This window comes from Macrobrachium nipponense, chromosome 22 (genome assembly GCF_015104395.2).
Source record: "Macrobrachium nipponense isolate FS-2020 chromosome 22, ASM1510439v2, whole genome shotgun sequence".
NCBI lineage: Eukaryota > Metazoa > Arthropoda > Malacostraca > Decapoda > Palaemonidae > Macrobrachium > Macrobrachium nipponense.
This window is the reverse complement of record NC_087213.1, coordinates 69,635,163-69,660,536: the sequence shown is the minus strand read 5'-3', so window position 1 is coordinate 69,660,536 and position 25,374 is coordinate 69,635,163. Positions and strand designations below refer to the sequence as shown.

The 25,374-nt window shown below is 39.0% G+C and overlaps 1 protein-coding gene across 6 annotated transcripts in view; it reads left to right on the top strand.

Moving 5' to 3' along the window:
- LOC135198793 (uncharacterized) overlaps positions 1-25,374 on the top strand; it is a 98,066-nt gene that overhangs the window by 40,388 nt on the left and 32,304 nt on the right. For all 6 annotated transcript variants that reach the window (XR_010310891.1, XR_010310890.1, XR_010310889.1 and 3 more), the window contains exons 8-11: positions 5,340-5,534; positions 6,162-6,214; positions 18,860-19,048; positions 20,946-21,048. Coding sequence is in view for 3 of the 6 variants with exons in the window: in XM_064226745.1 (XP_064082815.1) it covers positions 5,340-5,534; positions 6,162-6,214; positions 18,860-19,048; positions 20,946-21,048 (540 nt within the window). In the remaining 3 variants the exon portion in view is untranslated. The remainder of the gene's footprint in view (positions 1-5,339; positions 5,535-6,161; positions 6,215-18,859; positions 19,049-20,945; positions 21,049-25,374) is intronic.

Genomic DNA, 25,374 nt, shown 5'->3' with positions numbered 1-25,374 from the left:
ACCTACCTCCACCCGCCTCCTGCCACCTCCCACCTCCCACCTCCCACCTCCTGAGCCCAGCTCAGAGCGTGAAACGCCCAGCTCTGGCTCATGTTCACCTGGTGCCAATTCTTTCATGCTATTAGCCCTCCTATATTATCCACTTGCTCTCACACCTGGCTCCCTTGCTTCCTTCCCATGCCTTTGCCACCCTTACATATCGGTTATCATGAATTTAACCTTGTAACATTGAAGTGTTGTTGTGTAGTGGAGAAGATGGAGGCCCAAGGGAGGTTGGGAGTTAACATGCGGGTAGTCACCTGCTCAGTGGAGCCTGTGGCTGATCTCAGGTACTGACAGATGGCCACTGGAAAGGTGTCTTACTGGACATGTGGTGGAGGAGGTGGCTATTTGGCCCTTTGGATTTCCTAGACCTAAAGCCACTGTCTGTCCTGCTCCCCCGCATTGGGGAGAAGATATACTGATGGTCCAAGGGAGTCCGAACGGATTTGCTCCAAATAATTGTCCCCTCAGTCGAACCTGTAGTCTGTTCCAAGGTGTCTTGATGGAAGTGCAGTGTTAAGACAGCCACTGGAAAGGCTTGATAGAGATGTAGTGTTAGTCAGCCACTGAAAAGTCTTGAAAGAGATGTGTTAGTCAGCCACTGGAAAGGTGTCTTAACAGATATGTACAGTTTTCTAATAAAACATTGCTGTTCTTTCTTGAAAGCCAGATTTTGATTGAATGCCTGCCTCCGGTTTTTTAATTGGCTGGCACACGATTCCGTTCACCAGATGACTATTCTTCAGTATCTGCTTCCCATTAGAGCCTTCTAAGAAGCCTCCTCCTCTGGCTTAACTTCTTCTGTCAAGTCTCCCCAGGAATTAGGAGTTTGGCTTTAGTTAAGGAAAAGAGCAAGTCAAGTGCCTCTTGTCTTCTTCCGGCTTTGGCTTCGGTGAACTATGCCTCAGTGTTAAAGGGAGACATCGCCTTGATTTGTTTCTAATCTTGTAATTTGCATACGAGGACAGTGGGAAGATTTTTAGTTATTTTTGCTCTTGTCTCTGAATCTCTAGAACAGAGAGTTCTGGTGCTCCTCCCCTGCAGGAGGTCTGCACATTAGTGGTCAGCTCCAATATTCGCCTCCAGATCTTCATCTCTTCCTCAAAACACAACCATCGTCGTAGAGTCCTGTGTTTTAATTTTCAGCCTCAACTCGCAGAATTTTCAAGCTTTTTTTGCCATCTGCCAAGAGAGTTTTTAGACAGGCCGCAAGTTTCTATTGCACAGAAACTCAGTGGATGACCCACTGGGGACTTCGTCATCCACTGTCGTTAGTCAAGATTAGGTATCATATGAGTCTTGCTTTTTCATCCAGTTCTGAGGTATTTGGCACAGATAAGTGCTGTAACATTTTTGTATCAGCACACAATTATAGCTGCTATTCTCCACTTCTTGTCTGGAGGTAGGAAGGCTAGCTTCATCTGTCAGCCTTCCTACATTTTTGCTGTGGTTCCTTCCGTCACTCCTGTCAGACTTCATGTCTGGATTCAACTTCCAGTATCCTGGTGGCAACCGATTAGCACCAGATACTGATTCTTAGACAACTACCCACTCTTCCAGAGCACTAGGAGCCATTTGTGTATGGCTTCCACCACTGAGCGCTTAAAGCCCACAGACGGGCTAATTTTAGAGGATTGTGTTTGACCTACAGAGTTGGTCACAGGCTGGTTTTGGACTAGGCCTCTGTTTTTTGCAATGCCTAGATTTTGGTGGATTATGGATTTTGCAGCTCTTTTTAAGTTTGCCAGATAAAAGTTCTGTGCCAAGTACAGCTCTGCATATGCTTCATGCTGTACGAGGTACTGTCAGTCCACATGGGCCTCAGAGTCAAAAGCGAGTCTGCAATTTGTCTGCAGTTCATGCCATGATTCTCCAACAACAAAAGAACTTCTTCAGTGGGCAAATCAATCAAGTTTTCTGGCTACGCATATTTTTCAGGGCTGTAAAGGCCTGGCAATCATATCAAACCGTCGGAAGAGTGTCCTTCCTTCTGAGTGGACCTTTGATCATTTGGTCTCTCAGGACCTGTGGACTCTATGGGGTGGGACAACTTTGGGCCTGTCTTTCACTGCAAGGACCCTTAGCCTTGTCCCTTGGACTCTCCAGTACCAAACCCTCTTGTATGCGCAACATTCACCACATACAGGCCGATCCTTCTTGGTCCTCCCTGCCTTACACATCTTATGGTTCAGGGAAACTGTAAACAAGTTGCAGGCTCATTGTTATGTTACGAGGGCCCTCATGGACTCTTTCTGCCCAACGTAGAATGGCTCCTAAATCTGTTAAGTTGTTTGTGGACCCTCCATGATCTTCCCCAACCATTTCTCATGGTCAACCTCCCTCAGGAGATACCACCAAAGGTGGTCCATTCATGCCTGGACAGGCTTCAGGCAATCCTTAGGCTTGTCAGTCAAAAAGCTTATGAATGGCAGATTACCTCTTTTTCTGAGGAGGTGTAGGTTCTCTAGTACTCCTCCATTTAGTAGTATAGAGCTATGCTTTATTTGGGTTTAGGCACAGGGACCTAGATTTTTTCCTAATCTCCATACCTCTTCAAGTCCTTTACCAATCCAAGCAAGGAAGAAATTGATTCAAATTCTTTTCCCGTTTAGATCACTACAGTCTTTCTTGTCTTCCAAGAGCACCTGAGATCTCACGATCATGCTCCAAGTATACGCCAGCTCCCAAACTACTAGCTCGCCAGGCGCCCAGCTCCAAAACTCCTACCTCGCCTGGCACCCAGCTGCTCTGCTGCCAACTCGTGTTCCGAGTATGTGCCAGCTCCTGAGCTCCTAGCTCATCTGGCACTCAGCTTCTCTGCCAGCTCATGCTGCGAGTGTCCACCATCTCCCCAACTCTAGCTCTCCTGGCTCCAGCTCATGCTCTGAGTGTCCGCCAGCTCCTGAGCCCCTAACTTGCCTGGTACCAAACTCGTCTCGCTCCACCTCTTGCTACAAGCGCCCAGTAGCATTCCCCAGCTCAGGAGTAGTATAAAGAGCACTCTGTCCAATTGGAGTTTTTTTAGGAATTCTCTGAGCTGAACTTGAATCAGAGAACCATCCATAACTTAATGCATTATGCCAAGAACCTATCTCTTCCTCTATCTGAAAGTGTTGTCTTCCAACTTAAATGGACTTCATTTTTAAGACACTCAGTTTTCATAGTGCATTTTGCCTACTTTGAAGCAAATCTAAATGATGTTAGAACAGCCTCTACCTACTTAATTTTCAGACACTATACTCTTTACATCCATTCTACCATTGACCTTCTGGAAGTGTAAGCAATCTTTGCTTCTTACTTTTTTATGAAAGCTTAAACGGTGTTGAAATTTTGCAGTACTTTGAGACCATTTTTAGTAACTGGCATGGCATTGCAGAAGGAAGCACAGGATGTACTCTTACTATCTCTTCACCTTTTCAGTAAGGTGTTGAGTTTGGAGAACCAGTGTTTACTATGTACCTGGAGGACCCACCACTCTCAGTGGATGGGTTGTGGCTTTATTTCAGTGTAGGTGTGAGTGTTGTCTGGTTGTTTTTATTTTAGTGCTATGCCCAGGGCAAGGGCAGGCACCTATCATACTTTGCTAGCCATAGGAACACTTCCCTCACTGCATAGTTCCCTGTAAGTAGGAGGTAACCCTTGGTTATACTGCCATGTTGCTATGAGTTAAGGTGAGCAACACCCAGAGGCAGTATCCACCTGCAGTAGCTCTCTTAACTGATAGGAAACGACAAGCATTGTTTTCAATGCTAGCAACTTTTCTATTTCAAATTCATTACATGACTTAATGTTCTGGAGTAGAATATGTCCATGATGCCACCTCCTTTCAATTCGGAATCAGCTGTGTAATTGCTGGGTAAGTCACTTATATAAAAATTACATTTTTATAATAAAATAATATAGTATATACCTACCCAGTAATTACATTATAGGAGCCCTCCCTCCCTCCCTTCTGATGGACATTAGTCATAAAACAGAATGAAGTGGTTAGCTAAGTCATTACTAGAATTGCCTTTAGGGGCGGCACTGTGTATCTACACTGAGCAATCGAAGAGCTACCTGTGAAATTTGAATTTAAACTGCCGTAAGTAGAAAACTAATAGCTGTAATTATGTACAGAGTAAGTATAGTATATAAAACTTGATTTTATAATAAAAATTTAATTTTTCAGACCAAATGATTGTTTTATATCCCATTGCTTCATGTCATATCTGCATTTGAGATCATGGTCAGTTTTGTTAGTTGGTGGAAAGAACATCTCTCTATCATACTTACACATTCATAATACATATAATCTTCACAGTGGACTCTGTCCATGAATTTTAAGATTTTATACAGTTGCACATTTTCAGAATCTCCCATGTTTCTTGTGTATAGAGTAGCACTGACCATATGTAATAATTGATATTTACATTAGATAATAGTCTCTTTTCTTTCTTTACAATCCAGTGAGGTTAACAGATATGAAGGCATAACTCTCCACCTACCTTTTTTTACCATTTGCTCCAGAAATACATTTGCTAAACTGCTGTTTTTATCTCTATTAAATAAGGATACTTTTATTCTAGGAATTTCTTGCAATCAAGAAAATAGTTTCTTACAGTCTTACAGTAGTGATATAGAGGCTAATTATACAGTACAGTTGTATGTCATTGATATTGTTGTTACTTACAAATACAAAAAACTTTTTATAATTCAACCTTTTTGCAGTCTTCTCAAAATATTATACACTTTCCTTCATGCTAATGTAAAGAATAATCAAAACCATTCATCAAAACACAATCCTAAGCCCCTATAAACAACCAGTAACAACACAAATAACATTGCTGACTGATGTAACCTTGAGTGAATCAATGCCAAGCAATTTTTTTCTATTACAATATCATTTAGAAAAACTGTTGTAAAGTTGAAAATGTCATCACTTCAGGTGCTTTAAAGCAAGTTATGACTGTGTTTGCAGTATTATTAGCTTTTGATATTCAGTTTTACTCTAGAACTGTAGTTTGAAGATAAAGCTAATGAGCTAAAGATTTTTTTAGAGTACTGTACTAGTGACATATCATTAAACTACATTTATGACATTCTGTAATGATTGATTATGTAGGACTGTAAAGCTCCAACAATTAGTAGATATGTGTATTAGTAAAACAAGAGGTAATTGTTTGTAGGTTGCTCCAGTAATATTTTTTTATTAAGTGTTGTTGTATCCATCAGCTATTGACAGAGTGGCCTTATAAATGCACTCACCAAAAATCCTATGTTTATTTATCTTTCTCAAATAACACTATTTCATACAGGAAGGAAAAAAAAGCCAGAAGGTGCATCTGCCCACTGTTTAAGTTGTAAAATTGAAACAACTTGTCCTTATTCTGCAAAGAAGATATATCTTGATCCCAAGCCATTGAAACCTCAGTGGCCCATGAGTATTGTTTGTGATATTGAAGATGCACCAGAAGGTTATTTAGCAAGATTGACTGAAGCTGTTAGAACAGGTAATGATAAACTTCAGAGTTTCACTTTTTGCACATATGCAAAATACAGAAGTCTTTTCATTATTATGTTCTTAGTAATTTCATAACATATTAGTGGGAATGTGATGTGAGCAATATGTATTTAACTTCATCAATGTTTTCACATCAGATTTTAACTTTGCAAGTTAGACAGGAAGTGTGTTCTCTCAACTTTATTCTGCTTCTGTAAATGAGATGTGACAAATTCGAAGCTAGAGTAGTAGTAATTAAAGTTCTGAATACGTATCTGGTATCCAGTCATAAATTTGAAGCTAGAGTAGTAGTGATTAAAGTTCTGAATACATCTCTGGTATCCAGTTATATAGAATTAGACATCTTTGTTAGTTTCTCAAATTGATTTTCAAGACTTGAATTACACCATTTCATATCACTATATACATGTGGTACTGTGTATTTTAAAGGTACAAGCATTTTTTCTATTTTTAAGCAATATATATTCTTTGTAATGATGAAATTGTACTTCAGATTCAGCTCTTTGCAAGTACTAATATGTAATTGTGGTGGTTGTGTGATAACACCAATTATCTAAAAATGGTATTCATATGTCTTACTTATACTTACTTATATTCCACTTTATTTTACTTGCAGGTCCATATGGGAAATGTGTTTATGACACTGACAATGATGTTTGTGACAATCAGGTAATCATTTGTATAATTTGGTTTGCTTTGAATACAAATTTTTGGTGATGGCAGTCAGCGAGCACCCAGACCAAGTAACAACCTCCAGTCTTTCTTCTGTTTAGATGCAGTTCATCATTATCCCCTCAACTAGTCTTCAACCATGGTACAAAATAAACAGGGCATTTAGTGTAGTACCCACTATTCATGCATGCCACCAGTGTTTCCATACGATAAATACACATCTTATTTTCTTTTGATATTTTGCCTGTTAGACACTGAACATTGTTGGTTTTCTACTTTTAACATAAAAAGCAAATGATTACAGTAGGTGTAACCTTTTCTTCAGTGTTGGAAATCATGTCATTTGCTAGCGAGCAATGCTACTTACTGTGCATATGTGCAACATTGTTTCTTCTGCAGGGTCAAGTAGTTATTACTGTGGCATTTACAAACCAACAGTTATCACACTGAGGGCTTTGTAAAGTACACAAATGCAAGATTTATGGAGGCTGTTATAAGAGCTTAAGATTGAAAATTATCACTCACTGCTACTTACCTCCAGTCTTCATTTTCCTTTCCACTTTCTCTGTTTTTGATAATTGATGTAGGCATAGCAGTTTTTGCTTGTTTGTCGTTCAACATTGTATTGATTTGATTTTCTTTTAAAAATACTAATTCTTTTCTTTTGATGTGTTCCGTATACTTACATTGTGTGTGTGTGTGTGTGTGGTTACTGGTAGTATATACAATGTCACATTTATATGGTGTTGTGAAACACCTTCCTCAGTATGTATATGTAAAAATTTTTTAGCTGTTGTGGATTTTGTTTTTTTCTGTATATACATTAAGGGGGCCAGCCGGAACCCTTATATAGGGCGAAAAATGCAAAGTCATGAAAAAATTCATGGAGCTTCATACGGCAATTGAGAATACATATACGAAATATTTCGTCAAAATTCCTATTACTTTCATAGTTACAGGGTAATTAGTTAACGTAACTCAATAAGCCTAAAACATTGATCCGTACAAGATGCAATATTTCTTCTATTATCGTAAATTTTGATAATTATTGTCAAAGAAATTGGGAGAAATGGCATCTGTCGACATTCTCCGAGTCAAGAGAGAGAGACTTCAGTCAGCTAACCAACCACTCCAACCATCAGTGCTAGCACAAACTTCAAGTAGGCTACACGTTCGATTTCACTTCTAACACTTGCTTGCTATTACGTATGTTTATGTATGTTTCGGCAAGAAGTTCATTGTGCCAATGAGGAAAAGACAAGGAAAACATCTCGCTAACATACAGACGAAGAAAAATCGCTAAAGTATTATTACAGAATATCATAATATACGCGTAGTTAGTGAAGAGAGAGGGGAGGGTTGCCTAATAACGCCCCCTTCTTGCCTGACAGCACACGTCACGCTGTGCCCAAGGCTACTATCTTTGAGCAGAGAGATCTTCATTTATGATAAATAACATAGTTTTGGTTTTTTAATACCCAAAATGGATTATGAAATTCATAATAATCATGATTTATTAAATTGTCTTTGTAAAATGAGAGTACACCTTCGAGTTTCACCTCTGACATTCTCTTGCATTTACGTTTGTTTATCTTTGTTTCGGCAAAAATTTCATCATGCCAAAGAGGAAAATACAAGGAAAACATCTTGCTAACATACAGAAGAAGAAAATTTTGCTGTAATAAGCCAAGTTAGTGAAGGGGAGAGAGAGAGAGAGAGAGAGTTACGTAGGAAGGAGGGCCCCATCTTGCCTCAAGCAGTGCCCCAGGCTACGATATATGAGCAAAGGGATCATCATTTATGATTAAATTATGATAAATAAAATAGTTTTGGTTTATTAACCCTCTTACGCCGAAGCCCTAAAAGTCAAAACCTCTCCCGTATGCCTGGCCCGGTTTGGAATGAGCGAGGAAGCGGAAAAAATAATTTTTTCAAAAAATCACAGCGCGCTTAGTTTTGAAGATTGATAGTTCATTTTTGGCTCCTTTTTTTGTCATTGCCTGAAGTTTAGTATGCAGCTATCAGAAAGGAAAAATAATATCATTATATTATGTAAATAATGCGATATATGGTAGCAAAAAAAAAAATTTATACATAATTGTATTCAAATCACGCTGTGCAAAAAACGGTCTAAGCTAAAGAGTTACTTTTTTTTTGGTTGTATTGTACACTAAATTGCAATCATTTTGATATATAATACATTGTAAAACAATAAAAGCAACACCGGAAAAATATTATCACAAAATGATGTATGAATTCGTAACGCGTGGACGTAAAAAAAAGTTTTTTTCAAAAATTCACCGTAAATCTAAATATTGTTCTAGAGACTTCCAATTTGTTTCAAAATGAAGACAAATGATTGAATATTACGATACTGTAAGAGTTTTAGATTAGAATTGCAGATTTCGACCATTTCGGACGAGTTAAAGTTGACCGAATGTCGAAATGTTTATATATATTTTTATATGCACATATTTCGAAGATGGGAAAAGCTACAACCTTCAATTATTTTTTATTGTATTCTTCATGAATTTGCGCATATTTTGATATATGAAACTCTATAAAACGGCTAATATGAAATGGAGCAAATATTAGGATAATGCGATGTACGCATTTCGGAGACTTGCGGCCATGAATCGGCGCGCGGAGGGAAGTAAATATATTTTTCAAAAATTCACCATAAATCACAATATTGTTCTAGAGACTTTAAATTTATTTCAAAATGAAGATAAATGACTGAATATTACTAGGCCGTAAGAGTTTTAGCTTACAATTGCGTTTTTCAACTATTTCGGTAGAAAAAAAACCACGTTCGGTCAAATTTGACCGAACGTGGTTTTTTTTCTATTTATCGTGATTTATATGCAAATATTTAGAAAAAAGAGAAAAGCTACAACCTTCAATCATTTTTAGTTGTATTCTACATGAAATTGCATACATTTTCATATATAAAACTTTATGTAACAGCTAATTTTAAATGGTGCAAACATTTCTACAATCGCACAAAAAAAATTCAAATTTTTTCGGAAGAGTTTACCGCGCTGACGTAAGGAATTTTTTTTTTTTTTTTCATAAATTCACCATAAATCGAAGTATTGTACTAGAGACTTCCAAGTCATTGCAAAATGAAGGTAAATGATTGAATATTACTAGAATATAAGAGTTTTAGCTTACAATTGCATTTTTCGACCATTTCGGTAGAGTCAAAGTTGACCGAAAGTTGAAATTTTTGCACTTAACGTTATTTATATGAAAATATTTCAAAACTGATAAAAGCTACAACCATGGGTTGTTTTTAGTTGTATTGTGCATGAAATTGCGCACATTTCCATATATAAAACTCTATGTAACGGCAAATTTAAAATGGTGCAAACATTAGGACAATCGCACGACAAAATTTATCGGAAGAGTTACCGCGTGAACGTAAGGAAAAAGTTTTTTCATAAATTCACCATAAATCAAAATATTGTGCTAGAGACGTCCAATTTGTTGCAAAATGAAGGCAAATGATTGAATATTACTATAACATAAGAGTTTTAGCTTACAATTGCGTTTCTTGACCATTTCAGTAGAGTCAAAGTTGACCGAAGGTTGAAATTTATGCACTTATCGTTATTTATATGAAAATATCTCAAAACTGATAAAAGCTACAATCATGAGTATTTTTTGTTGTATTTTACATGAAATTGCGCACATTTTCATATATAATACTTCATGTAAAGGATAATTTAAAATGGTGCAAAAATTATGTAAAAGTGACGAAATAATTTCCGAGATGTGTCACTGATGCTTTTTAGTGCGATAAGAAAGAAATTCGCGCTTGCGCGCCTGCGTAACGATTGTAAACAAAACAACGCCTTGATCCGTGAACTCCCAGCATCCCCCAAGGCGCGTGATTCAAAAGTTTTCAGCTGGTAGGCCTATAAGTATTTTTCCGCAAATTTAAAAAAAAACTTTTTTGAGTCAACGTATGATACGTCCATTCGGCATACGGGAGACATTTTGACTCGACGTTTAATACGTCCATTCGGCGTAAGAGGGTTAATACACAAAAAAGAAATGTACATTCATAGTAATCATTATTTATTAACATTGTCTTTATAGAAATACGAAGGAAAACTTTGAACGCCCGTATCTCAAAACTATACTTATTGACCTTCAAAATCTATCTCCTCACTTAGTTTTAAAGCTATAACATTGGAATTTGGTATATAACTCAGAAAGACATTATAGAACAATCAAATGGAGCCCTTTTTTCCGATTTTTGTTTCATCTTTTTTTTTTATAATTTTTTTTTCTCCTAACTTATAGGGTTTATTTTTTTACCATATTGAAAAATTCATATCTAGCAAAAAAATTACTTTTAGAAAAAAAAAACTATTTGATTGGAGGTCTACATCAGGTCTATATATGGTAGTAATCCCAGGTCTTAATATTAAATATCAAGGGAGGAGATAGAATTTGAAAAATGGTTATTTTTGGGATAAATTGCCTTGGCGTCACAAAACCGAAGGTCAGAGGCAAAAATCATATGTGGTTTGGAGATGTCCCAAGTCACCTTATTAAGTGGTATGAATGTCAAAGTCCTGTCGTTAAAAAACGGCATTAGCCGGCCGGCCCCCTTAAAGGGCTTATGAGTATTTTGACCGTATATGCTCTTGTGTGCTGAATTTTTATGTTGTGATCACTGCATCTCTTCCAATTCATTGATAGTATTTGCCTTTCTTTGATTTTTCTCTTACTTTTGTTGGCATGAATGCCCTACTGGAAATAAACATGGCATTGCCAAAGAATTTGGCAAAAACAAAATTTTATCTTAATGCTGTAATGTTGAAAGAGATATGACAATTCAAATTTGAATGAAACACCTCTTATGGGAAGCCCCAGCCTTGTCTTCCAAGAAGTCACTTTTCTTCTTTGTCAGGTTAGCAATAAATCTGTCTACATGTTCACCAAGAAATCTTTAGTATACTATAATGGGTTGTCACAATTTCAGTTGGGTTATGTGATTTGATGTTTGCTAGCAAAGATTTGGTCATTTTTGTCAAGTTATATCAGTGGTATAAGCTCATATAGCATATATCTACTTATATTGGTATTACCCTCTCAAAATGATACTTGTAATAATTTATTCATGGTCCATTTCAAGTTACCATTAACCCTTAAACGCCGATTGGACGTATTTTACGTCGACATTTTTTGTCTCTCGGGTGCCGACTGGACGTATTTTACGTCGACATACAAAAGTTTTTTAAAAAATTTGCGGAAAAATACTTTTAGTCCTACCAGCCGAAAACTCTTGAATCACGCGCCTTGGGGGATGCTGGGAGTTCACGGATCAAGGTGATGTTTTGTTTACAATCATTACGCAGGCGCGCAAGCGCGAATTTCTTTCATGCCGCACTAAAAAGTATCTGTGACACATCTCTGAAATTATTTCGTCACTTTGACATAATTTTTGTACCATTTTAAATTAGCCGTTACATGGAGTATTATATATGAAAATGTGCGCATTTTTATGTGGAATACGACAAAAAAAATACTCATGTTGTAGCTTTTATCAGTTTTGAGATATTTTCATATAAATAACGATAAGTGCCAAAATTTCAACCTTCGGTCAACTTTGACTCTACCGAAATGGTCGAAAAATGCAATTGTAAGCTAAAACTCTTATATTTTAGTAATATTCAATCATTTACCTTAATTTTGCAACTAATTGGAAGTCTCTAGCACAATATTTCGATTTATGGTGAATTTATGAAAAAAATAACATTTTCTTTACGTCCGAGCGGTAACTCTTCCGTAAAAATCATACGTGCGATTGTGGTAATGTTTGCACCATTTAAAATTAGCTGTTACATAAAGTTTTATATATGAAAATGTGCGCAATTTCATGTAGAATACAACAAAAAATAATTGAATGCTGTAGCTTTTCTCATTTTTGAAATATTTTTATATAAATCATGATAAATAGAAAAAAACCACGTTCGGTCAACTTTGACTCTACCGAAATGGTCGAAAAACGCAATTGTAAGCTAAAACTCTTACAGTCTAGTAATATTCAGCCACTTATCTTCATCTTGAAACAAATTCGAAGTCTCTAGCACAATATTTAGATTTATGGTGAATTTAAAAAAAAAAACTTTTCTTCCCTCCGCTAGCGGATTCTCCGCCACAAATCTCCGAAATGCGTACGTCCCATTCTCGGAATATTTGCTCCGCTTCATATTAGGCATTTCATAGAGTTTTATATATGAAAATGTGCGCAATTTCATGTAGAATAAAACGAAAAATATTTGAAGGTTGTAGCTTTTCTAATTTCCGAAATAATTGCATATAAAAAAAATATATATACAAAAATTTGACATTCGGTCAACTTTAACTCGTCGGATATGGTCAAAAACTGCAATTGTAAGCTAATACTCTTACAGTATAGTAATATTCAATCATTTGTCTTCATTTTGAAAGAAATTGGAAGTCTCTAGGACAATATTTAGATTTATGGTGAATTTTTGAAAAAAATATTTGTTTACGTCCGCGCGTTACGAATTCATGCATTATTTTGTGATAATATTTTCTCTGTGTTGCTTCTATCGTTTTACAATGTGTTTTATACCAAAATGATCGCAATTTAGTGTACATTACAACAACAAAAAGGTAACTTGTTACCTTTAACCTTTTTGCGCACAGCGCGATTTGAATACAATTATATATGAAATTTCGTTTTTGCGCTATCATATATCGCATTATTTATATATGATAATGATAATTTTTTTAATTTCTGATGGTTGCATACTAAACTTCAGCCAATGACAAAAAAAGGAGCCAAAAATGAACTCCTAATCTTGAAAACTAAGCGCGCTGTGATTTAAAAAAAAATATTTTTTCCGCTTCCGCGCTCACTCCGAAACACCTCCGGCACACGGGAGACAATTTTTATTTTACCGCTTCGGCGTTTAAGGGTTAAGTACATGCAAAAGCAAAGAATTAACATTACAGACAACCAGTATAAGTCAGCAGAAGAAAGATCCCTTCAATAAAATAGAGCACTAGGAGCAAGAGAAATTGAGAGCCTCTTTCCTCCTTTTACTGTCAATTTCCATTTCAGCACTGAATGACCTCATAGGTGTAAGTACTTGGCCTTTGGGCTAAATTCTATATTCTATTCTCTGCAATGACAACTGGTGCTGCAAAGTCTTTTACTTGGAGCCAGACCAATGCTAGTGTGTTTGGAGATGAGACAACAAAAGCAAGTGCAAAGGATGTGACATTTATTAGTAAAGTAGGAAGGTGTTAGCAAGGTAAATAGGTTACAACCAGCATTTACCCAAACCCAGATCAAGGACTTCTCTGTAACTGTGTAGGTACCAATAATAGGCTCTGTAGATAGGGTGGTGTTTTGTTATCTTGTCAAAAGAATCCATACTAATTATCACAACACAAGACCAAGCAGACCTGCAGAAAGGAAGGTAAACTTATTAGATGGCACCAAAGTATTGCCATCTTACTTCCAGCAGACTTGCAACAGGCTCCAGTCACTGAATTATAGCATATGTCCTGGCAAGACAAATGCTATTGCATTTCCTAGTATAGCTGTTATACCCTTATTCCAAGAAGAATTTTTAGATTTGTACAGTACCAGGGGAATTGCAATCTTGGTTGAGTCAACAATGTTGCTGTAACTGACTGTATAGTGTTGTCATGGACAGTAATTTCCTGCTTTTAATCAGATGGGTTCCATCAGTGATTGCAGAAGTGAAGAGGGGTATAGTAGAGAAGGGTCAGCTGTAATAGTAGAATCTTTGTTTCCAGATTGAAGACAGGTTAAATACCAGTGGTATTCTGCCTTATAGCATTGACCTGAGCCAATCAACAAGATTGTCAGTCATGGTGGAAGGGTGTATTTGATAAAAAAAAAAGAGAACTTCATGGTATCAACAGCTTTGAAGAGAAAGTGATTTCAAATGGAGAAGCATTGTGGAGCAGACCCTAGGGATTCTTTGTGTCACCTAGGGAATCATCTTATCTTTTTTCCTCCTTCCATTTTAGTTAACAATCATGTCTTGGCTTCAAACAGAGAAATAGTTCTGTGCAGGAGTGTTAGGTTATTCATCCAGCTAAGGGGAGACACCTGTTATTAGTGTTTTTAATTGATTATCTTTGTTTATTTCTCATTTAAGCCTTGATCATGTAAAGGTAATGAGTTTTTATCCAGAAATAGTGGTTTTAAAGTGATTTCATGCTTTAACAAGTTGACAATCTGTAGTTCACACATTTTGATTGAAGAGTAAAGGGTTGACTATCTTAGATAAATTACATATTGCAATACACCCCCTGAACACCTGAACAAGCCCTGGTCACTTACCAGCCCGAACCATCATTTATTAAAATTTTACCAAATCTATGGTTAAAATAAACAATCAGTGTTGCCAATCTCCTGGCAAACACCCTCGTTACCTAGTTACCAGCCCACCGCTGATAGCCCTGCCTCACGGGCCGGTCACACCTGCCCTCTCACGTCAATCACTTATCGTTCGCGGTGGAGTACAGATGTATCCACAGCGAACTCCTTTTTGGTCTTGCCCGGCCTTCATTTGCACCTTTGATTTGATTGATTTTGGTGACGAATTACGCATCCCTTTGGATTACTGTTGGATTGCTCTTAATACCTTGTCATCAGACATTGATTCTGCAAAGGAAGAAACAACACAAGCTACTACAACGGCTACTGCATTCTCGGCCACGACATCACAGAAAACGACGAGCGGAAGTTCAACAACGTATCGTCTTTGCCAACAATGCAAGAAAAGGATGAGTACCCTATGACACGATAGTCATTCCTTATGCGTAAATTGTAGGCCTGTTCAATATGATGTAAAGACCAGATGTTTGGAATGTCAGGAGTGGTCTTTGGACCAGATGTTAGGGTATCTCAAACGTAGGAAAGGTCTTGTATTAAGAAGTAAGCTGACATCGAGTATGACATCTCTGTTACCGATTTTATGTCAAGATTAAGTGAGGATAGATCGAGCAATAGGGATACTGAAATTACTAATCGTTCTTTTCCAGCTCCCCTGCCTGTTCCAGAACCAGCCCTAACCGGTGCTGGGGGTTATGGGGATCCGCAAGCCCACAGGGCAGGATCCGCCGTCCCCCCTGGCGCGGAGCAGGCAGTGTTGGCAGCAGATTCCCCTTCCCTCGATGTGTAAGTTCTCAGGATGATAAAAACTTAGGTCAGATATAGACGATTAGGGATAATAGGCTACATAGTGTTTAGTTTAGAAAGAGAAGTGCAGGCTTCTTCGGGTCTGTTTTCTATTAAAAGTAGTAGTTTATAGAGGTACAGTGTCCTTAGAGCATCTTTAGGCTTTTTCCTGCTTCGAGTTCCTTGCATCAGAAGCTTTTAGGCCATGGTTGGTCTTTCAGATATGCTCCTTCGTCTTTAAGGTTACTTTCCTCTACTTATACGATACGATAATTGTTAATATAAACTAATTCTCCGTTCAATGCATATTGTCTTACGATATTCAGTATGGAGAGAAATCGAATAAAATTAACTACAGTTAGCCTAGTGTTCACGATGATATATCGTATGCATATTCAGTAGCCTAGCCTAAAGTATTCGCAGTACAATATATCGATAGTTATTTTTATATTGGATAACGCTGTAGGCTCAAGGCATTCTGACTTCTGATAATTCAGTACAGGTGTAATTGAAAACGAACGAGAATCCGATCGGAGAATAATTAATATGAATGTAATCGAACAGAATGAAGATCGGATTCTGTCCGACTAAAGCATTATAATTGTATTATATGTATCATCATATTAGCGTAGTATAAACACTTAACTCGGCAGTCATTCACGCTGGAATCAGCGGATGACGAATACGGGTTTGCGTCGCCGTATCCATCTCATTCTCTCCTGATTGCCTAAAATGACTAACGTAACAACACTCTCACTTTTGCCAAGTTTGTACAAACGTCTTGAAGGAGACGTGTGTTCAACTATGTTGACATTTAACATAGTCAATGAGGTATCTATCTTGGGGCATATAATCAGATGGCAGATATAAGGAATTCGTATGTATGACGTCTTCATACGTTTAACCGACTATTGCCGTCAGTAATTACATTGCGCTTTTGTCAATTTACAGTTACAAATTATTACCAGTCGTATTATCAAATTACAATGACAACTGAAATTAATATTAGGCCTAATAAAGTTAATTTAATTATCTTTAAATATTATTTTATTACTTTTCAATTAAATTACAATTACACTAGCTTGTCGTCAACAGCACTATTGTAAGGAGGTGTGGCTTAGACAGACAAGGATGCCGGCTAGTCTGTTTTTGTTTTGTTTTTTTCCTTGGCTCCAGATTCAACCATATCACTTGGTCTCGGCTAATGTTTTTGTCCCTAGTTAGCATATTAATGAATATCGGGATACTTAACTTATGGAACGAAGTCATACTGTTCGTCTTACGATGTAATTTAAGTCCAAAATTTGACTGATACGTCTCATTGGAAGCTAGTTTTTCCATCCGGTTAAATGGCGTTAAATTTAGGATTCCGTTCGTTTTTCACTCGTTTTCATAGGTATTACGAACCTTACACTTTATATACTTTATTAATCCTTTGTCTGAAAAAAAAAAAAAAAAAAAAAAAAGTAATGAGCTCTTTCATGCTATTAGTTTCTTTTACCACGGCTGCGTTTGAATTCATACAAAAGCTCGGGACTTCTGTCCAGGTTGCTGATGCACGTAATTTTGCCTTATTAGCTTCAGCTGCATTTATAACATGAATACAGTAATTACCGTCGCACGCGGATGAATACAATAACGGATGTTGCTATCGGATTCGATTACTGTCATACGCTGTTCGATACATTAAAGTGATGTTGTTATAGGAGTCGATCGCATTAACAAGAAGTTCTCGTTCGGTTGTTCATAGCTGTTCGGAGTTATACGAGTATATTATCGTTAAGATACCCTTTTAACTTAGAAGAGGGTGCAATTTACGGAGGTGGAGATGTTAGACGATTGTAATGTCTCTCTCTCTCTCTCTCTCTCTCACCCTACTCTTATATTCTCTCTCACATTTCTCTCTCTCTCCTCTCTCTCTCGTATCACTCTCATTTCTCTCTCTCTCTCTCTCTCGTCTCTCTCTCTCTCTCTCTCACTTACTTCCCTGATTTTATATTCTCTCTTTATCTTAGACGATTGTATCTCTCTCTCTCTCTCTCTCTCTCTCTCTCTCTCTCTCTCTCTCTCTCTCTCTCTCTCTCTCTCTCTCTCTCTCTCTCTTACTTTTCTGATTTCATATTCTCTCATCCTATTTTCCACGCTCTCCTAACACTGGACTCATTGTGCAACAGAGGTTTTTCTTCCTGTCACACCTTTTCAAACTTTGTCAATTTCCCTTCAGCGCTGACTGACCTCATAAGTCCCAATACTCGGCCTTTGGCCTAAATTCTATTTTTAACCCCAACAATCTTGCTGTCTGAGTTAGTATTAGAGTAGGGAGCGAATATTAGGAATATGTATAAGGTATTCATGATATGATATATCACGAGAGGATTTTAAGTATTAGGACAGATAGGAAAGAACATGTCTGGGTCTATCTGAGGGTATTCTTCCAAGTGCCAACCAGGCAGAGTACAGACAGGCAGGTACAACACTACAAGAGAGGACATCACTACGATCGTCGACACCGTCGCAGACGCACCGATGGACATGGTTGTCTCCTCCGTACTGAGAGGGCCTAAGGCCACATGGGAGGTCTCCTTTCCCGTTTCCCTCAATACATTAGAGTCCCATAGGCCCCATGGGAGGTCTTCAGTTTCCCTCCAATACATGAGAGCCGAGAGCCACATGGGAGGTCTTCAGATTCCCTCCATACATGAGAGGCGAGGAGGCACATGGGAGGTCTTCAGATGCCCTCCATACATGAGAGGCCGAGAGCCACATGGGGAGGTCTTCAGTTTTTCCTCTACTCAGGTGAGGCACATAGCCAGCTGAGAGGAAACAGGTTTGTATTCCTCCCGCACTCAATGAGTTTTGACCTTAGGGTAGAGGTGCAGGGAGTTTTTCCCTCCTCATATGGGAGGCCTAGAAGGCCACACATGGGAGATTAGTTTGGACGAGTGACAAATGAACTTGAGACTGACCCGCATACTCAATTATATTGACTGACAATGGTACAGTGGAGGGCCGAGTAGATTTGATTCCCCACCTCCAAATTAATGTTGTTAATCGGGCTTGTTCAGGTGTTCAGGGGGTGTATTGCAATATGAAGTTTTTATTGTAAAACTAATATTGTAATACCTACCTGAACACCTGAATGATTCCCACCCTCCTCCCCTCTCATACAGAGTTATTGAGTTATGATTGACGTGAGAGGGCAGGTGTGACCGGCCCGTGAGGCAGGGCTATCAGCGGTGGGCTGGTAACTAGGTAACGAGGGTGTTTGCCAGGAGATTGGCAACACTGATCGTTTATTTTAACCATAGATTTGGTAAAATTTTAATAAATGATGGTTCGGGCTGGTAAGTGACCAGGGCTTGTTCAGGTGTTCAGGTAGGTATTACAATATTAGTTTTACAATAAAAACTTCATATTAATATTATACTTATTTACAGGTTGTGAACTTTGAATTTAGTGATGGGTCTACAGCAACCCTTACCATGATAGCCTTCAGTCAACAATTATGTAATCGTAAAACTGAGGTTTATGGAACACTTGGGCAACTTGTTTGGGATGAATCAAAGGGTCATAAAATTGATCATTATGACTTCCTAACAAGAACCAGCAAAGTTCATCACTGTGAAGTAAGAATTTCCAAAGTCTTTTATTATATTGGGTACCGTACATATTGTTCGTGTTATGAGGTCAGCCAATATATGAATGATGGGAATTGGAGAAACATAAACAAACTGTTTAATTTTTTGTAATAGGGTATGCATAACTTCCTATGAAGTAAAGATTATGATTTTTGTTTGGGTAGTACAGTATAGTTTGTTAGAATTGGTACTTAATTCTTTTAAAGTACTGTATCAGCCAAATTGATTAATGGCACAATTTTCCTACTGAATGTAGACAATCTGGGTTACAAATAATATTGTAACACATAAGTCACAGTCAGCCTGCTCCAACTTAAAAATCTTTATCTTAAAACTAATGTCAAACTACTATTTTTCCATCATTTTTCAACCATTTTCATCAATATTTCATCCACAATATATTTTAACCCTCCAGATGATGGTATAAGATGTTTGCAGTGCACGTCTGTAAGTTAAATGTATGGAAATTTTTTAAGTTGATGGTAAAAATCAAAATATTGATAATTTTTGCATGAATGACATTGGAATTTACTTTATGGGTTTGAAGTGGTAATAAGGGCTTTGTGCCATAGTTATATTCATGTTATACAATTAATATAGGTTTTTTTTTTTATTTTAAGGAGCAAAAAATAAAATGGTGAGTGAATTCACTTTTGGGCTAAAATTAATACAGGCAGTCCCTGGTTTAGGAATGGGGTTCCGTCTGTTCCTACACTGAGTTGTAAGCTGAAAATGGTTGTAACCCTAAGTATCGTTGTAACCTGAAACATCATCGAAAATCATAAGAAAAACTTTACTTTTAATTCTATTGGTGTTTTGAAAACAAAGCAACCTGGTTTTTTATTGTTTTAATAATAAAAAAACTCCAAATTTTTACCATTCTGTCATTTTGGAGCCATAGTTCTTCAGTCGGATCAGCATGGTAACCCCGGAATATGCATTTTAACCTGGGAAATGATTTTTTATGAAAATATTTGAAAAACATTGTTAGCTCGGAACATCATAAGCCAAGCCCCATGTAACTCAAGGACTGCCTGTACATATGATTTCTTAATTCTTATATAAATAGTATAGCCATACCTCAATATATTAAGGTTTTAATTCCTAAACAGTTGGGTTTTGGCACTTTTCCAGAAATTACAGGATATAATGGATTAGATAATTATAAATTTCTGAGAGCTATAGTTTTCCCATTATAGACCCTAGGACTGCCAACCTTCTGCCTTTCTTTCTGTCATCTACTTTTCATAGAGAGTCCAACATCATTAACTTTTCTGCATATTTGTGTGCCCCCTCACATATTCCAGGTGTATAAAAGTTGATATAGATCTCTGTTCTATATCACTGTGAGTGTAAAGTAATGGTGTTAGCCATCTTTCAGAAGTTCTTAATTAGGGAATAATCTTACCACCCTTACTGCTTACTGAGGACATGATCAAGCTTAATCTGCATTACTTACTTAATTTTATGAAGTAGATTAATCAGGCTGTTGAATATGTGACTAAATCTTTGCTGTGATGACTAGAATGTTGAGGTAGAATGTAGATGTTTAATCAGCTGTTGGACTGCAATTACAATTTGCCATTTGTTCCAGACAACTGAAAATTACATCAAACTTCCATAGGCCTGAGTGATTCATTACCAGTGTCTTGGACTTTATTCTTTAGAATTTTTCCCGTTATTTCTGTTTAAATATAGAATAATGTCTCTGAGTGAAGAGTCCACTAAATAAAGGAACAGTATACCTTATGTATTACTATAAAAAAAACTTGAAAAAGTGGAAAACCATAAGAAAAGTATCCATTTTAGGAGGTAACATTTGGGAATGTTGTTATTCAGCTTATACTGTAGGGACTGCTGTTACAAAATGATTTAATCACTTTAGCAGGAGTCTCCACTTGGATGGGGCCATGGTGGAGCTGATTATCATCTGATAAAAGCATTTGTTGAAGCAGTTGCATCAAATGATACAACACTTATTTCATCAGGTATGTATTTTTATGGAGAAATCAGTCTTCTTGAAGTGTTAATGGTGCTGTCAAAATTTCCTGTCATATATCAAAGGGTTAGCACCCAAATTGAAATTATCTGTTTATTAGAGCTGTTAGATTGTACATACATACTAGGTAATAGACAAACAGAGAGAGGACCATCATCAGGTCTTTTTTTTTTTCTTCTTTTTTCCTTTTTTTCCTGTTAAAGTGTTACTCATTTAACAAATCTTACCCCTTGGTCACATTCATTAAAGAAAGTTCATATCAACATGCTAAGTTTAAAATTTTCACATATCTTAGAAATTTAAACATTTGTATCCAGATTCCATAGCATGATGCACCTTGTTGACAAGACATTATTTTCAATTACCTGCTGCTTAAGCATAATTACAAGTACAGGCGGCCCTTGGTTAGCGGCAGGGGTTCCGTTCCTGGCCACCGACGGCAAGCGATTTTCGACGCCGAGCGATTTTAAAGCCTACGGCCGCCGCACACCTTCTTTCGAAACTCTAGATCAGTCAAAGGCGCCGTAATCCCACAACGGCGCAATAAGTAAAATTATATTTATGCAGTATAGTACTATAGAATTTTATACATTCAACTTCCCTGCCAGATATATACTTAGCTATAGACTCCGTCGTCCCCGACAGAATTTCAAATTTCGCGGCACACGCTACCGGTAGGTCAGGTGATCTACCGCCCTGCCCTGGGTGGCAGGACTAGGAACCATTCCCGTTTTCTAATCAGAATTCTTCTGTCGTCCGGACCGTCAACATTGTTGTTGGTTCCTCTCGATTGGTTTTTCTTTTTTCACCGGCAATTGATCTTCTTGACCGACTTTTGGTGACGTATCTGGATTGTTGGATTGGCATACGCTTTTGTGGACTGTTTTGTGGACTTGATTTTGGATTTTTCTTTAAAAATGTCTGACACTGGAATGGTTGTGAGACGTTGTGTGAATGTAGGCTGTAAGGTGAGGTTGCCGAAAGCTTCGGTAGACCCTCACACTGTATGCAAGGGTTGCAGGGAGTATGAATGTTCTTTCACTAATACTTGCAAGGAATGTGAGAATTTGAGTGAGAATGAATGGAAGAATCTAACTAATTATTTGAAAAAGTTAGAAAGAGAAAGAGTGAGGAAGGCTTCTTCTAGAAGTTTAAGTAGTTCGAGATCTAATGAACTAATTCCTAGCTTGGGATCTTCCCCAAGGGTAAGTATTGCTACTTCTCCTTCCATTTCAGCCCCTTCTCCTATTGCAGAACCTGTAGATTCAGCGAAAGAACTTGCGGATCTAAAAGCGGCCTTCAAGTTGATGGAAAACAAAATGGCTGCCCTGCAAGGTAAGGCTAGTGATTTTTCAGTGGACAGTGATATGAGTGTCCCCAGTGTAGTGGAGGGGGCATCTGGTCGGCTCCGCAACGCTCCTAGGTCTAGACCTCTTCCAAGCTCACCTGCCCAGAGGAGAAGGAATGTCGAAAACCGAAAGGAGGTTGTGGAGAATCCCCACCGATCAGGTGTCCCTTCGGCGGTTTCTGTGACACCCCAGACTGCCAGGGATCGCTATTGTAAAAGCGTCCTGCGTGAGTGTTTTTCTTCGTCGGGATCTTCGTCTCCGAGACGTGATTGGAGGGATTCAGATCGCTCGCGACCACTGAAGAGGAGCTGGAAGGCTCCGACGATTGACTCGAGCCCGGAAAACTTCCCTGAGGAGTCTCCTTCGGGAGTTAAGAAGGCAAGAAGAGCCATTCTGTCAACCAGAGTTAGAAGGAGTCAGGAGGTGGAGGCTATGGACTCCTCCCCTCCTCCTTCCCCTCCTCCCGAAGAGGATAAAGAGGAGGTTACTAAGAGGTTTATGATTGCTATGCAGGAGCAGATTTCGTCCTTTGTAGGAGTGCTTTCAAAGGAGCCTCCTAGAAGGAAAGACTCGTCCCTTCCTATCAAAAGGTCTTCCAGACGTATGGAGGTATCTGCCGCCAGGATCGATGCTCCTACTCGAGGTGAGGCTTCTTGTAAGATCGTGGAGTCAACCTTACGGAGTGAGCCGATCAGGCGTCTGGCACCGGCCAGGAGTGAGGAGTCACCCAGGAGGCAAGAGCCAAGAGCCAGGAGTGAGGAGTCACCCAGGAGGCAGGAGCCAAGAGCCAGGAGTGAGGAGTCACCCAGGCAAGAGGCAGGAGCCAGGAGGCAAGAGCCACAGGAGTCAGGAGTCAGGAGTCAGGAGTCAGGAGTCAGGAGTCAGGAGTCAGGAGTCAGGAGTCAGGAGTCAGGAGTCAGGAGGCAGGAGTCAGGAGGCAGGAGGCAGGAGGCAGGAGGCAGGAGCCAGGAGGCCAGGAGGCAGGAGTCCGGAGTCAGGAGTCAGGAGGCAGGGGGCAGGAGTCAGGAGGCAAGAGTCAAGAGCAAGGAGGCAGGAGTCGGAGACTCATTTCTGGAATTTATAACTCTTCTCCAAACAGAAGCTCCTCTCCTTCAGATCATAGGAGGTCTTGGAAAGACTCTTCCTCCAAACGAGAGCTTTCTCCTTCGTCTGATCGAGGTTTGGACGATTTGTCTGATGACGAGCTTCCTGCAAATGAGGGACTCTCAAATTATAAGATCTTAGCCTCCTTGTTACTACAAGAGTTTGGAGACTCTCTTAGTCCGGCGGCTCCTCCTCCTCCTCGTTCTCTCTTTTCGAGCTCGGCTACGGTGAAATCTTCGGCCTTTCTGAAAATGAAACCTGCGATTTCCATGAAGAAGGCCCTCCAATCTTTAGATTCTTGGATGGGCAATAAGAAAGAGTTGGGAAAGACTGTAATCTGCATGCCTCCTTCCAAACTCCATGGAAAGAGAGGTATTTGGTATGGGACAGGAGAGACTATGGGTCTTTCTCTTCCTGCTTCGGCAGATGCGGACTTTGCCAATTTAGTGGATGCCTCCAGACGTCACTCTTTAGGATCGGTCAGATCTACGTGGAGCATTTCGGAGTTGAACCACTTTCTAAAGGGACTTTTTGTCACTTTAGAGGTGTTCAATTTTCTGGATTGGTCACTCGGAGTTCTGGCTAATAAATCTAAAGACCCGGAGTTTCTTAAGAACCCAGAGATTCTCCATAGCGTCCTGTCTTGCATGGACAAGGCAGTACAAGACGGTTCGGGAGAAGTTGCTTCCCTATTTGGTGCTGGTCTTCTGAAGAAGAGATCAGTCTATGGATCCCTGTTATCAAAAGGGGTTTCTCCGAGCCAGAGGACAGCGTTATTGTTCGCCCCTCTGTCAGATCATCTGTTTCCTTCTCAGTTAGTGAAGGATATATCTCGCTCGCTAACTGAGAAGGCGACTCAAGACCTACTTGTACAAACGTCCAAGAAAGGACGTCCTGTAGTGTCTACGAATAAAAAGGACTCTCGTCCTCCTCAGCAGCCCTTTTGTGGAGGTGCAACGGCTCGTCCCCCTGCCAGAAAGAAGAGCTCTGACAAGAGAGGAAGGTCTTCCTTCAGACCTTTCAAAAAGACAAAATGACTTGTTGTTCCTTCAAGCACCAGTGGGCGCCAGACTCCTGAACTTTGCAGGAGTCTGGGCAAAAAGGGGAGCCGACCCTTGGTCAGTTTCAGTCCTAAAGAAAGGATACGTAATCCCCTTCGAGGACAGTCCTCCCCTAACATCCACGCCTCGGGAACTGTCAGCGAGGTACAGATACCCTGTAATGAGAAAGACTCTCCTTCAAATGGTGGAACAAATGTGGGAAAAGGAGGCCATCGAACTTGTGCAGGATCCACACTCCCCGGGATTTTACAATCGCCTTTTTCTAGTACCAAAGGCATCGGGGGGGTGGAGACCAGTACTGGACGTAAGCGCTCTGAATCGCTTTGTTCAGAAAAAGAAGTTCCGTATGGAGACGTCCGCCTCAGTAATGTCAGCTCTTCGTCCAGGAGATTGGATGGTCTCTCTGGACTTGCAAGATGTGTATTTCCACGTTCCCATTCACCATTTGTCAAAGAAATATCTTCGATTTATGATAGGAGACAAGATTTTCAATCAGGGCTCTGTGTTTCGGCCTGTCTACAGCTCCACAGGTCTTCACCAACCTGATGGCGAATGTAGCAAGATGGCTTCACCTAGAGGGAATAAACATCTCCCTCTACTTAGACGACTGGCTGATCAGGGCCAAGTCGGAGATTCAGTGCTTGGAGGACTTATCAATAACAAGAAACATGATAGAATCGCTGGGATTACTCGTGAACCTCGAGAAGTCGCAGCTGATCCCCAGCCAGAGCTTGGTCTATCTGGGGATTCAGATGGATTCTCGGGGTTTTCGAGTATTTCCTTCGCGAGAGAGAATCACTC